Source organism: Leptidea sinapis, chromosome 45 (assembly GCF_905404315.1).
Source record: "Leptidea sinapis chromosome 45, ilLepSina1.1, whole genome shotgun sequence".
In the NCBI taxonomy this organism is placed as follows: domain Eukaryota; kingdom Metazoa; phylum Arthropoda; class Insecta; order Lepidoptera; family Pieridae; genus Leptidea; species Leptidea sinapis.
Genome location: NC_066309.1, coordinates 5,188,519 through 5,203,182, shown reverse-complemented (window position 1 = coordinate 5,203,182; position 14,664 = coordinate 5,188,519). Strand labels below are relative to the sequence as shown.

Genomic DNA, 14,664 nt, shown 5'->3' with positions numbered 1-14,664 from the left:
CATCAAAAAGAATTCTAAAGGAAAAAATAAATAAATGCCTTTTGTACTCATTACCATAAAATTGGCGTTGAGAAATAGATGCATAGAGTAAATTTATACTATACTTAATACTTAGTATAACAATGTTATTAATTTAAAATGAGAATAGGTTTTAACGTGGTGGCTATATTTAGCTCTACTTAATAAGATTTGTATACCATCGACACCAGCTTACATCCCTACAACGTCTGCCGCCCAACCTACCTCCGTTCAGTTACTCTTGCAGGGCGGTCGTGTTCAGACACTCATTGCCGCCATTTTGTATCGCGGGCGCGTCGCCATTACACCGTTTATTACTTCCTTGTTTTCATTTATCAACCTTGAACTAAAAAACATCAATAATTTCAGGTAAGCATTCGTACAATTGTATATATTCATTATATTATTGCAAATCTTTGCTTTTGCATTCATATTTCCTTGTCTGTGATGATTCAGTTTGTGCTTTCCACGACCTTGCTAGAATATGATACGGAAAAATACTCTAATTGGAATCACGATCATTCGTTAAGGCAATGAAATATCTAATCTTTTTTACTCCTTTTATTAATACGTTTATGGATTACTTAACTTGAATATTTTTTTTACAAAAGTAAAATATGTATCTGTTGTTTAATATTGCGATTTCATAATATTATATTGGATGCTTGGAGCAAGCTTAATATTAAGAAATGTCAGTAATAAATACAGCTGTTCTACAAAATAATCTCCGTACAAAGAATTTCAGTTAAGGCTGACACGCCCTCGGTATCAGCGAACGCTAGCAAAACCAGGTCAAAAGCATACGTCTATCCTCTTCCAATTTTCTCTGTTTACTTTATTATTCATCAATCAAATATTGTTGATTAAGTACAGTTTATTTATAAGATTCGTCCCTAAAGTCTTACTACTACTACTAGTAGTGAAAGTTTAACGTTAAGCATTATTATTTTAAATAAAAATAAAAACGGATTTAATAGTATTAATAATAATATTAATTTATAATTTGATCTTCATTTTTTACTTGTATTAAGTGTGTGAATGTACTATCCAAAATATCGAGAGAAATACTGATGTTAAAGAAATGACCTTCAATGTATGGTCTGATGTTTTTTTGTGTATTTGCGTATGGTTTCCCGCTGCTGTGTTGGTAAAATACTAATTTAACAATCAATTAACTGACTAACTAACAAATTCTTAATACAGTCTACGTTTTTTAATGTAAATAACACTTAAAAGAAAAGAAATTATAGTTAGTGTTTATTTTTTATGGAGGTAAGTCATAAAAATTTTGACTGTAAGTGATCACTCGCTTTTTACGTACCTAGTTCAGCTATTGCTATTGCTCCGTTGTCTGTGTGTCTGTCTGTCACCGGGCTGTGGACAGCTGAAATTGCGACATTCTGTTCACATCAATAAATAATTAATGCCAAATCCAAATTGACAAAGAACAATGGCGAAGTTCCATACTACAAAATATTTGAAATTGAATGGTAGCGTCTCAAGAACTGACGTGTACTAATTAATTTTCTATAATTTTCTGCATCTACTGACATAATTCATTTTTAATTTAGAACCGGGAATTGAATTCTTTAAGGATAGGAACTAGTAACCATAGGCAAATAGTTAATTAATACCTAATTACTAAACTGTCTACGGTCAACAACTCTGATTACCTATTATATTATGATAAAATGGAAACTTGTTACTTGATGCAATGGTAATAACAGTTTATTTTCAACAAACCAGAGTTGGTCGTCCATAGCTTTATAAGTAATTTTATAAGAGGAAAGTCAAATCCGCAATCCATAGTCGTAGGTAGGTACTTCTAAAGTGTACCTAACCTACGCCCGATTTTAAGGCTCGGCTTTTAAACTAAGTACTTCCATTTTTGTAATTTTAAAAAACTGGTAAAATAAGTACCTAGTTTCCTAATGTCTTTTCCTCAATCCAAGTTCTTATTTTGTAGAAGTAGGTAGCAGTAAATTAAACAAGCAAAATATTTTATTTTGTTTATTGTTATATAAACAGCGTACGTTAGACCAAATCGTGGAGCATATCATAGTCCGGTAATGGAGAGCAGAAGTAATTCAAAATGAGGTTCAGAGTTTAAAACGCGAGAAAGATATTATTCAAGTCCAAAACCAAGCCAGGTAAAATATAAACTACTTATTAATATAAAGAAAACAACACAACAGCGGTAACTATAATTGATAGGTATTATTAGTATTAGGCATAGGTGACAGGTATATATACTCATTGATCATTCTCCCATCGCTGTCAGTCATATTGACAGATAGCTTTCCTTGATGTAACCTAAAATGGATATGATTTCATAGTTGTGACAGCATATAATGTGAAAATGAAATAAATATTTTATTTATTTCCCCGGTTCCTTTTGCAATACAATTTTATCTAACAAGTCAATTTATCTATGAAGTTTTTTTTTGTAACCATCCTAACCTTAGACAGTTATTCCTATAGTCAGGTAAAATTTCGCCATTGTTCTTTATATTGTATATTGTAATCACGCCCTCTTTTGTTTCTTTTAAGAACCTAGATGTCAATGTGTGTGTTTGTGTGTAAGACTGTGAGTAGATATATTTTATGTATCTAATATGATGATACGTAACCCATTATGAGCGACTCCGACTCGCTCTTGGCGGCCTTTTTTAATACTGTAGAGATTTACATACAACACGAAACGAGTACGAAACGTGCAATCAGCACTGAAAGGACTTGAAATTGTGAACAATGGTTGGATTGCCCCTCTAATTTTCAACTTGATATAGTTATGTTGTTAACGTACTGGTACGTACCTACATTCAGAATTAATAATTAATATACTTGAATAAAAACACTTACTCCTTAGTCCGTACAGCTTTGGATAGATGGCGCTGCTTTATTTTAAGGAATTTTTAACACAGTTTTATTGTATTCCATACCAGTAATTGCGATAAAACTTTGACAACTGTTTGCACTATGCGACGAAGGATTTTGGCTTTAGTGGATGGTACACTTAATTACCATACCAGGACCGTACTGGTAAATGTATTCATACAAAAAAAATACAAATTCATTTAATTTGCACTTTACATATTGTTCAAAGTAACATTTTATGCTGACGTCCACACTAGGCGTTGCCTGTCTCGTGGGGGAAATAGTAGAATTAAAACAAAAATATACAAGCGGCTAGTGACAACATTACTGCTGATTACTAAAACTTAATTTAACAAATACAGAAATAAGACTAAAAGTAATTATTATACAAGTATTAATTACGTGTATGTGTGGGTGAAAGTGTGTGTATTGTGTATTTGCTAGGATTGTATCTTAAGAAGATTTTCGGTTTCCATATATAATAGATAATTTGAAGCTTTTTAGCCATGAAGATGGAGTGCTCTTTAAATGTACATAGCTGGACCAGTTTGTTATATTATATCCGGGTGTACAAAAAGGATGGAAAGCGACATGAAAATGCAGTTTTGCGGTAACAGGCAATTTATATACTCGGCTTTTTAGCAGAGTATTTTAATCTGTTGAGTTCAGAGTTGTTTTGTGGACAAATTGTGGATTTAAAAGAGCACTTCTATAATCTTCACTTTCCTTTCGATTTCGTTTCAAAATTGATACACAGCTAGGCTGGGTTGCAACAACAAATTTTAGCAATAACAAACATGTTAAAGTACCGGTTAAGCAAAAAATATGTTGCACCATTTGGCAATTTTTTTATGACGTCATAACTTTAAATGTTAACTGGAACCGTCCAATCTTCACCGGATTGAAGCTATTGTTAATGTTAAATAGCTAAATAGCGTTACTTAGTTTCAAATAAATATTGTATGTTGACTTGATGTTTCACTTTTTAAATTTAACTTTAACTATGACCAGGAAGACGATGGTGCAATACATTCCGCAGTCAATGTTAAAGTCAGCGTTACTGTTATCGTTAAATCTAACTTCAACCTTTACTATATCAACTAATATGATGCAAACCAGGCTTTATTATGTAAAAATATGACATTATTATAGAATATTTTTCGATAATAAAAAGGGAATAGAAAGTTTCATATGGATTTTGACCCCCTCTAGCCGAAATCAATATGAGTGCCCCATTGTAGTTTTCATCTAAAACTATTCCAAGAAACGAGTTTTAAAGGTTCCTCATTTAATATTATACTTCTTAATACTTTTTTTTGCATTTGGTTGGGAATTCAATTTATTTTGTTTCACTCGCGTTAAGTGACTTATACTGATTGAACCATTTAAATCTGTTTTCCAAGGACTGGTTTATTTTATCTTAATTCTGTGAATGTCTAACAATAATTTGAATTAATAATGAAAAGAACAGTTTGAGATAAGAACAATATATACAATTACATTTATTCAAGGTTACAAATCGCAAATCATTAATATAGACGAGGAATAAGATGGGTCTTAAGGTTGAACCCTGAGGCACGCCCATCGGCACTAAAACTCCTTATGAATGTTCATTATTAATTACTACGTTCTGGGTTCTATTAGAGAAGTATGAAGTAACAAGATCAAATGGTTTGCTTTTTATACCAGAATATTTGAGTTTACGGACAAAAGTACAATGGTCTACGCAATCAAATTCTTTCGAAAGATCACAGAAGATTCCTACGGCGTTATCTGATTTCTTTCAAACTTTAAATATGTGTCGAATAAACGCCACACCGGCATCAGATGTTGAAAGACCTTTCGTAAAACCTTACAGCCAAGAAGCCAATAAAATATCCACCATTTAAGACAGATAAACAATTATATCAATTCTCTGAATTGTAAAAAAATAAGATTTTATTTGAATAAAAGTTTTTGAATTTTTTTGAGTCACTACAATCTTTAGGGAATTCGGTCGAAAAGTTGTATTTAAAATGTTTTAAAAACCAGCTTCAGCAAGAAAGTTTGTGATGTATAATGTGGAGGCACGTCAGTTTTTTTTACTTATTACTATTGCTTAAAGGCAGTAACGAATCACACAACTCAAGCCAAAACACATTATCAAAGAATAATATTTTACACTATTAGAAGATAAAAACAGTTTGCAAAGTCTCACATCAAACATGTTTAAATAAAAGTTAAATAATTATACATCAAATCATTCTTGGGTTTTTTCTTGTTTCAGATTGAACTTTCTAAGAGTCAGTGACAAGTGTCCGCTTACCAAGATGTCCAGCACCATAGAAGACAATTAAAATAAATCTTTAAATCTTATCGAACACATCGATATCAATACAACAATGATATCGTGCCCGTCAAAGTGTTAGGAGGAAGACAGCTCTAAATATCTGAAGTGAACTATCAATGCTAAATTACAGATTGGTTTCAACGCACTTTTTGAAGCAACCATAGGTTTTGAAGAACAATTACGTAACAGAGTGGTGTTGTGGTGCCAGTATGTGCCGGGACCGCGATATGTCGAGGCAAACCTGCGAGATTATAAAATAGACTGTTTGATTTTGGTGTCTGACACTATATTAGTATTAAGAATTAGTTTGCCGCCATAACGGAGCTCGTATCAGAGTACCCGTTCCGTTTTCGTTCATTTATTTTGTTTTATATAAAAGGATAAAAAGCCATACTGTTTTGTGATTGGTTGTGGATTATTTGAACGGGTGCTGCCCAGACCTGGGCACTAGAACGACCCTGGCAAGTCGAAGTTGGGACAGCATATCCAGAGTTTTTAATTCAATAGTAGGCGCTGCAAGAAACTGCATTGTAAGTAAATTATAAACTAAAAATTTCAACTAGATTTTTAGCTTAAATAGGTATAAACATAAACACAATATATCAAATGTAAAATGGTTAAAATACTTATCTTACAGCTCTCTGTTATTAGTTATTAGCTGCCCGTTTTGACATTCAGTTTAGAAATTATTAAGTAACAAGCATTGATCGGTTATTCAAATTATTTCATATTTAAATTATTAATAGTCTTATTATAATATAATAATATTCTATGTAGCTGTATGTTTATAATATTATGCCTCGATTGCTAATCAAGCTCTAGACGGACCTACGGGTGGGTCAATACATAATAATAACATTCTGAGAAAGGTCTTATAGACATTTATAACGTTACTGCCAATATAACCAGAAAAATAAAACATTTGTACATTCTTATAAGGTCAGGTAGGGTAAGAGGAACATACTTTATTTTTAGCTAGATGTGTCGAGCTCTAGGGAAAACAGATAATGTGTTATAAGAATTTTGAGATACATTTAAGTTGCCTTTGTTTATCTACTTTCTATTATTTAAAAACCATAACGCTACATTGAATACTTACGGCAGTATCGACCAAAATCGATTAGGTTGTGCTAACGTTTCTCTTCCCCCACATTTGGGGTAAGAGGAACACTCATCGTATCTCCCGAGAATGTCGTGTTTATTTTAATTTACCTTCTGCTACTTATTCAGTAACGCTTATTCAATCGAATTAGATCTCAAAGTAATTGTAATAAGGCACAGTTTCCAAGAAAATAAAGAAATACCAAATTCGGGGTAAGTGAAACATATAGGCTCAAATCAGGGTCATTCAGGGATAACAAACTAAAAATAAAAAGTCGTTAGTTTTTCAAATTATTTTTCTTCAAATTATTATTCAAAGTACGCATAATCTATACTAATAAAAATAATAAATAAAACTAACAAATAAATAAAAATTGAAGTGTCTGTCTGTAATTTTGAAAAGAAAAGCTAATCAAAAGTAAAAACCACCCACCCTCTCTCTCACGGTGGACAAATCAAACATCAAAAACTTTTAACAATCAATATTAATCTTCAAAAATGTTATCCAATGACTTAATTAATATTAGGTTAATCTAGACTATAAACTTTATGATAGATATGTATCCTTAGAAATCAATATATTGCATGTATTTTAGTCCCTCAGTCTAATTGTTATAAGATAGCATTAATCAGTCTCGTACAAGTAATGAAAATAAAAACTAAATAAACGTCGCCATCGTTAATAAGCTACAATAAATAAGCAATGGCACCATATAAAGAGATCAATATTTCGAATCAGTCTATTTCTTATGAACAGCATCTTTTAAATGTTCTTGAGTATAGGCGGCCCTATTAGATTTTTTTATATAAATTTTCGTCATAATTGCCCTGAAAAATAAATTTGTCAACTGAGAACAAAACCAACAGGGACAATTTTGTCATTATGTTATTAGAAATTATTAAAATATCATAATGTTTATCACCCCTGATATCGGCAAAGAGGAACATACTGTTTCTCTTTCCCCGTAAGTACCGTTTTTCTTACCCTAACTAAGTTTTTTGAGGTTATGATTTTGAAATTGGTGAAACTTATATTATTTACAGGTTTTGGTCTAGAATATCAAAGTAAAAATAAAACTCAACGTTATGTCTTAGTATATTTTCATTGAAAATATCTTTAGCACTATAATTTCCAATATTTTGGCGCGAATACAAGTCATGCAGCCAACTTGTATTCTTAAACTTTACAACTGCCAAAATGTTACACAATTTTTTTCCGCTGTGGAACATCGTAGCGACATCTGTTACCAACCGTTTGATTAGTTTTACCGTGTTGTTTTATCGACTGATACACCATAGAGTTAAATTCTATAGTTTATGAGTTACGATCTCGTGTTCCTCTTTCCCCTGTGTTCCTCGTACACTAACTGACCTTAATTTTATAAATCAGGACGGGGGAAACGTTTCAACTCATTTTACATTAAATTAGAGTTTATTATAAATTATGTGTATTTTTTTTATAATGATAATATCATCACACTTAAGAGGATGAAAGAAAAACCTAATTGCGTTTTTCTCTTTAATGAAAAAAACAACATATAAAGCTTATATATTATTTTTTCTAAATTTCGAATATTAAATGTTAATCACTCTTTTTAGGTTACACTTCACCAAGACATTCCAATCTTTCTCAAGTGTCATGTTAAGGAATTAGTATTACATAGTAGTTATTCTCTTTACATATATTGTAAGTAGTGACATGACCCCTTTCTGTAGAAATTTTTGGACTTTTACAAAAGACATGACAAGTAATTTTGCCATTTTTCCTTTGGTGTTAACCTGATCCTGTCTAAATAATTCTGAAGGGACTTAAACAGTTGGAAATCTGAAGGTGCATAGTCAGGGCTGTATGGCAAATGCTTTAACAAATCCCACCCAGATAATTATTTTCCCAGCAAAACTTCAAATTTTTGCTAAGTTGCTACAAATATGTGTGATCTAGCGTTATCGTGATGAAAGACTTCACCCTTTCTATTGATCAATTTCGGCCACTTTCTCTCAACTTTTTACTTTAATCCAATTCAAATTCAAATATTTTTATTCAAAATAGGATATAATATGACGCATTGAAAGTCAAAAACTACCACCCATTCGAAAAAGTATGCCTCAAACCTGAGAAGAACGGCTGTAGAGATCCGAATAATAGATAGTTTTACTCTGCCCTTCAAATCCCACTATGCATATGACATTACTTTATTGTTATGTTAAACCAGGTTTTGCCTCAGTCTGTGGAGTTTGACCGACCTTTGATCACGACAGCTTTTTCGGACATCCTTGTCGTACGTCATCTAAGTTTTTACCACAAGTTATCAATCTTTTCAATATCGGTTCCGCTTTATTACGTCTCAATAATGAATCGCAAATTAGTTTCATAGCAAACGTCAGGTTAGGTTAGGTTCCTTCTCTCGGTGAGCTGGTGTGGCACACAAACATGCGAGTTTTTGTGTAACTAGATTTTCAAACAGTATTATGTAAATTCGTTTGTATTTTGGTTGGAACTACTGATATGCCGTTTTGTTCCACTTTTTCAAAAATGGCTTCTATTTTATCCGACTAGGGCGAGGTGCATCTTTGACATCAAAATTCCCATATTGAAATGTTGTGCTATCCTGCATTAGATCTATAAACGTCACAATTATCTTTTGCGGCCTGCGTTTCCCTTTTTTTTTTTGTAATTAAATTTTAAAATATGTATATCGAAAAACAAATGAAAAACAGCTTTACTTATTTCTTACTTTTTTGTATGTTTTTGCCTTACGTGGGTGCTCCTCACCTTCGAGTTCTGAACGCCTACATTATCGCCTAACGCGCGGATACTAGATTATAGGTTGTTCCGAAATGATATTATGGAAATTTTATTAAGTAAATTATTTTTTTAATTTATTTTTTTATGATTGCAGTCAAGTAGCACTACCCGTGTATAATCTCAATCAATATTACCATTATAGTGCAATGCTGTATAGATTTTTAATGTAAACTAGAGACTCGAGTAATGACGTCATCCTAAACCCCGTCCGGTGGTCCGGATAATATTCTGTACTTACAAAACAACCGGAAAGTGCAAAACACTTTTAATTGACAGACACGAGCAGATGTCTTGATTAGTTTTTTACGTCTAGCCATAAAATTAATTATTGATTGATTAACTACACAAAGAAGAAACCTAGTACTTGTTTCCGTCAAACTTTATGCAAGCAAATGTTACTTACTGTCAAAATGCGTCCCAATTAGGACGCCTTCTGGTCACGCGCAGCGCTTTAATAATATACCGAATGTCTATAAATTAATTTGCGAGATTTATATACATAACACAATATCGAATTAATGCCAATAGTATTTTATCATAGTAAATAGTATATTTATATTAAGTTAAATAACAAATATTTTTTAAGATTTTATATTTTCATTCCGTTATTAACGTTTTCACGTACTGCTTAGTGGCATTTTAAAGAGAAGCAAAAGTCCATCAAACACACTAGAAATAATTTAATTTCAGAATCTCATATCGGCATCATTTGGATATTGGTGATTTGCATAGTATTATTGAGAAGCGAAAATGGTTGTCGTGGGAAGATACCAGGTACATAGGGTGTGGGATTGTTTTATGCCTTTTACGAACATGGTGCAATCAAAATTACTCAAGTTTTACTTACGCTTTGATCATCATGTGCCTATCATGAGTTTTACACCCAAGATGTGCAGACTCCGAAAATTCTCAGAAAATAAAAACTTTTTATTTTAATTTGACACGAAATCTGACCACGAAACTTGAGTCACGTGAATCAATTTGAAATTATGGATATGGTTTGAAAAGTGGCTTGATACAGTTCTGGGGTAGCGCTGTCGCACTGCAATGTCGTCTATTTCCACTGAAAACTATAGCTCACTGGTTAATTTGACTCCTATCATAAATTCTTATATATACTTAAGCTGACAAATCTCGAACTTTCGAATAAAATATGCAATGGGGTTTTATCTGCACTGTTACAGGGTCTACACACTCTTGAATTCCCGGGGCCCAGGTTTGAGAGGTGTCTTGCTCTTAACAAAAAATACCTAACGCATCCTAACCAGTACTCTTATGCGTCTTACTTAGGATGCGTTAGTTTCCTATTAACCATTTCACTACTCAATGCCAAATTCAGAGGTCCGGAGACTTGGGGGCAACACAGAAGTGGAGGCCCTTGGCTGCAAATCTTTTTCCAGATCCCAGATAAAAATTGTTTATTTTAAAAGACAATTTTTTTTGTCGAGTCTTACAATAAATAATTTAGAATCCAAGTATAGATTATTTTGTTATTTGACAAATATATAAATATAATCAGCAACAAGAATTTTCGCAAATATAAAGGAAAAGTCCGAATTTGATTTTTTTTTCCCGAAGACTCTATTGTGGTGGCGTCTGTTATGTGGGGGCCCCGGGGCTGTAGCCCCGGTTCCTCTTAATCCGGCCCTGTCTCTTCTGCACCTTTGTGAGGCAAACTCATGATAGAAGCACTAGTTTAGATTTTATAGATTTTTCATCGTCTCCCAGTAGCCTTTTACATCGGTTTCCGAAGTGTGACTTTGCTTAACATAATATCATTAAGCATTAGAGAGCACCAACTAATATATTATGCTTCTGATTTAAATTATAATTCACTTTCATTTATTATATTATGGAAATCGCTCATTGTATAATTTACAAATGCATTTTACTTGAACACTGGCATAAGGCTTGCTACATACATATTAACACATCATCCGAATCACGTTAGGGTGTTGGCACTCCGTCCGACTGCTCAAGCGACCGTCCAATTGTTTTATCCGGAAACGGGTGGCCTGCGCAGAACTGCGAGCAAGAGAGGGAAAGAGAAACAGAGAATATGGCAGCCCCCGAGTGTGAGCGAGAGGTCCGAAAAAGACGGGAGCGTCGTGATTCGGGCTGTGCGCATGAACGGAAAGAACGACGACCGCACAGTGAAGAGCGGCTCCCCCCACCACCGCCGCCGCCATTGCAAGACTACAACAGACTTGAGGTTCGTGATATTTTATCTATGTTATATTATATTATTTAAATAAGGCCAAGTCAAACAATCGCCCGATATTTAAAAAAGGCAATAAAAATAATTGTATAAGATCAAATATGTTCAGTAATTCTGAAACTTCTAATCGTTTACTTATTAAGTTAACATTTGAAAAAAATCGTCAAGAAACTCATTGCTCGTTTAATTATTTATATTAAGATACTTTTATTATGTATTATTTTTTAAATGACTAAAACTCTTAAATATTTACAATGTATATATGAAAATGAATGCCTACATAATAGTGTAAGAATGTATCAACCTGACCACATGCAACGAAGAGCGGCTAGAAACATCGACGATCAAGTCATCTCCGATCGGCTTGATTCTTTGGCATTGCATAGTTATGTGGGTTCTCTCTGAATCTTTTACCGTATTTATTACGGGGAGTGCTCAGAGAAGCTGTGGGTTGATTCTAGCGGCTGATTTACGCCACCCGCATAACGTAAACATCTAGCATTCCACAACCGAGATTTTTGCATGAAATTTCTTGCCTAGTACAGCCACTTTGTGGAATCAATTACCGGCTGCTGTTTCCCCGAACCGATACGACTAAGGGACCTTCAATAAAAGAGCATACTATCACCTTAAAGGCGAGCAACGCATCTCTTGACACCTGTTGTTGCGGATGTCTATGGGCCCATCCTTACAACTCCCCATCACGTGAGTATCTTACCCATTTGCTCCCACTTATAAGAAAGTAAATACAATATTTTTTGCGTTTTGCCGGACTTTTTTTTACAGAGAAACATATATTCTATAAATTACTTTTTGGATTCATATCCAAGTAATCGAAATCTATATAAATATCTACCAATGATTAATTAATAATTAATAAAAATCAAACAAAACAAGTAGCAGGCGAAGCGAAGGTGAAACGCATACGAGGGGCCCCGTTTGACGTGGGGCCTCTGTAGCAATTGCTACTCTTGCTACCTAATCGGGCCCTGTTAGTCTTCTTATTGATCTTGTATTGAACAATAATTTTACAACAAGAATCAATAACATTACAATCATTCCCAATAATTAACTTCGACATCCATTATTGTCTTGTTTATTAGCTCTATGTATTGGTGTATATACTACCTACCTACTACCTACTCAATTCATAATATTGATAAACTTTTATTGAATAAGGCGTTACTTTGCGGAAATCCATAATTATACAAATTATTTAAGTTTTCTTTAGTGTTAATTCCGCCAATATTCGTCCTTAAAACAATTCGACACGCGTTTCGCCAAAATCTGGCACGAGACTCTGGCATGAGTCTCGTGCCAGATTTTGGCGAGACAACACGTCCTGAGGATGCCTCGTGTGGAGGCGAAACGCGTGTCGAATTGTTTTAAGGACGAATATTGGCGGAATTAACACTAAAGAAAACTTAAATAATTTGTATTGATAAACTTGTTCACATGGGTCAATTTTAGTTGAGCAACTATTGTTAATCGTTGATCGTTTAAAATCGGTTCAGCATTTTTTTTTTATGAAAATAAGGTACGAGATGACCAGTACGTTCAGCGGATGGTAATTGCTACGCCCTGATCATTACAATGCAGTGCCGTTCAGGATTCTTGAAAATCCCCAAAAATTCTGATCGGCTCTACAACTGCGCTCGTCACCTTGAGACATAAGATGTTAAGTCTCATTTGCCCAGTAATTTCACTAGCTACGGCGCCCTTCAGACCGAAACACAGTAATGCTTACACATTACTGCCTCACGGCAGAAATAGGCGCCGTTGTGGTACCCATAATCTAGCCGGCATCCTGTGCAATGGAGTCTCCCACTGGTATACATTGGTACAATGGATAATTTATACGTCTAGATAGATTGTGACGTCAAAAAATAGCGGCGAACTGTGCTAGCAGTTTTCGTGCGTAACGCCGTGCGAGAGACACTTCCAAACTTTAATATTATGTTACTTGCTACTACGGAACCCTTCATGGGTGGGTCCGACTCGCACTTGGCCGCTTTTTATTCTTTGATTTTCTTTGTGATTTCTATATGAAAAAGTACCATTCATATTTTTAAACGCCAAGAATTTATTAGCAAATGAAATTACTTCTATGTTTCTCAATGGCCAATGTCTCAAAATTAAAAAACATTTGTTTATTTTTAAAGTGATATCCCTCGTTTCTGGAATTAATTATACAAATTAAATTTGTAACCAATTATTCATTTTAACTTATTAATAATTATATATCTTTAGGCCATTTTACGGAACTACTTCTTATTTAAGGTGCAGTAAAACCCGTGGTGTGAAGACGAGGAAAAAAACATTTTCCATCCATAGTCATTCGTTATCTAAACTATCGAGAATGTCGAGATCATGAGAATAGAAATTGATACATCATATATATGTACATGTCAGCTAAATTATAATCTAAGTACATTAACACTAAAACAAAAAAAAAAAAACAATTTTTTTTAACTTAACATACAAAACAAAAAGAAGTTAATAATAGGAAAAGCAAGTTATACAGTTCAACAAATTCTTATTTGTTGAACTGCTTATGGTTTCAAACAGCCTTATGGCATCCTTAGATGCAGGACGGGCAAGGATATTAACAAACATGCCCGTATCAAATCTGTTCAAATACTTAAGTGCTACAATTTCGTCTCTACTAGACTGAAATCGGACACATTCATATAATAAGTGTTCAAAATTCTCAATTATTCCACATGAATCACATAGAGGTGACTCTGCAATTTTCATCAAAAATTTAAACTTATTCATAGGCAAAAGGAGTTGAACAAGATATACCAAGTTTTATGAACGATGCGTCACTCGAACGATTGGCTCAGTTAGTAAGAGCGCTCGGACGGAACCTGAGACTTCCCGGGTAATTCACAAAATTTGGTTACAAATTTAATTTCTATAATAATTGATTTCATTAATAATAATAATAAATCTTTATTTGTTGCAAAAAGAAAATACAATTTTGCTTAAAATTACCCTCGACCCCCAAACTTTTTTTTTATGGAATAGGAGGACAAAAGAGCGTACGGATCATCTGGTGTTAAGTGATCACCGCCGCCCACATTCTCTTGCAACACCAGAGGAATCACAAGAGCGTTGCCGGCCTTTAAGGAAGCTATACGCGCTTTTTTTGAAGGTACCCATGTCGTATCGTCCCGGAAACACCGCACAAGGAAGCTCATTCCACAGCTTCGTAGTACGAGGAAGAAAGCTCCTTGAAAACCGCGCTGTGGAGGACCGCCACACATCCAGATGGTGGCGATGATATTCTAACTTGTGGCGTGTCGTGCGAAT

General features: G+C 33.8%; 1 protein-coding gene across 5 annotated transcripts in view; it reads left to right on the top strand.

The window, feature by feature from the left end:
* Positions 1-251: 251 nt before the first annotated feature.
* Positions 252-14,664, top strand: part of LOC126977388 (protein FAM13A-like) — a 34,806-nt gene continuing 20,393 nt past the window's right edge. For 2 of the 5 annotated variants that reach the window (XM_050826162.1, XM_050826158.1), the window contains exons 1-4: positions 252-387; positions 5,162-5,754; positions 9,822-9,905; positions 11,083-11,343. In XM_050826162.1, the coding sequence (XP_050682119.1) occupies positions 9,882-9,905; positions 11,083-11,343 (285 nt within the window). In that variant the 5' untranslated portion in view covers positions 252-387; positions 5,162-5,754; positions 9,822-9,881. The remainder of the gene's footprint in view (positions 388-5,161; positions 5,755-9,821; positions 9,906-11,082; positions 11,344-14,664) is intronic. The other 3 variants (XM_050826159.1, XM_050826161.1, XM_050826160.1) reach the window with 3 other exon arrangements.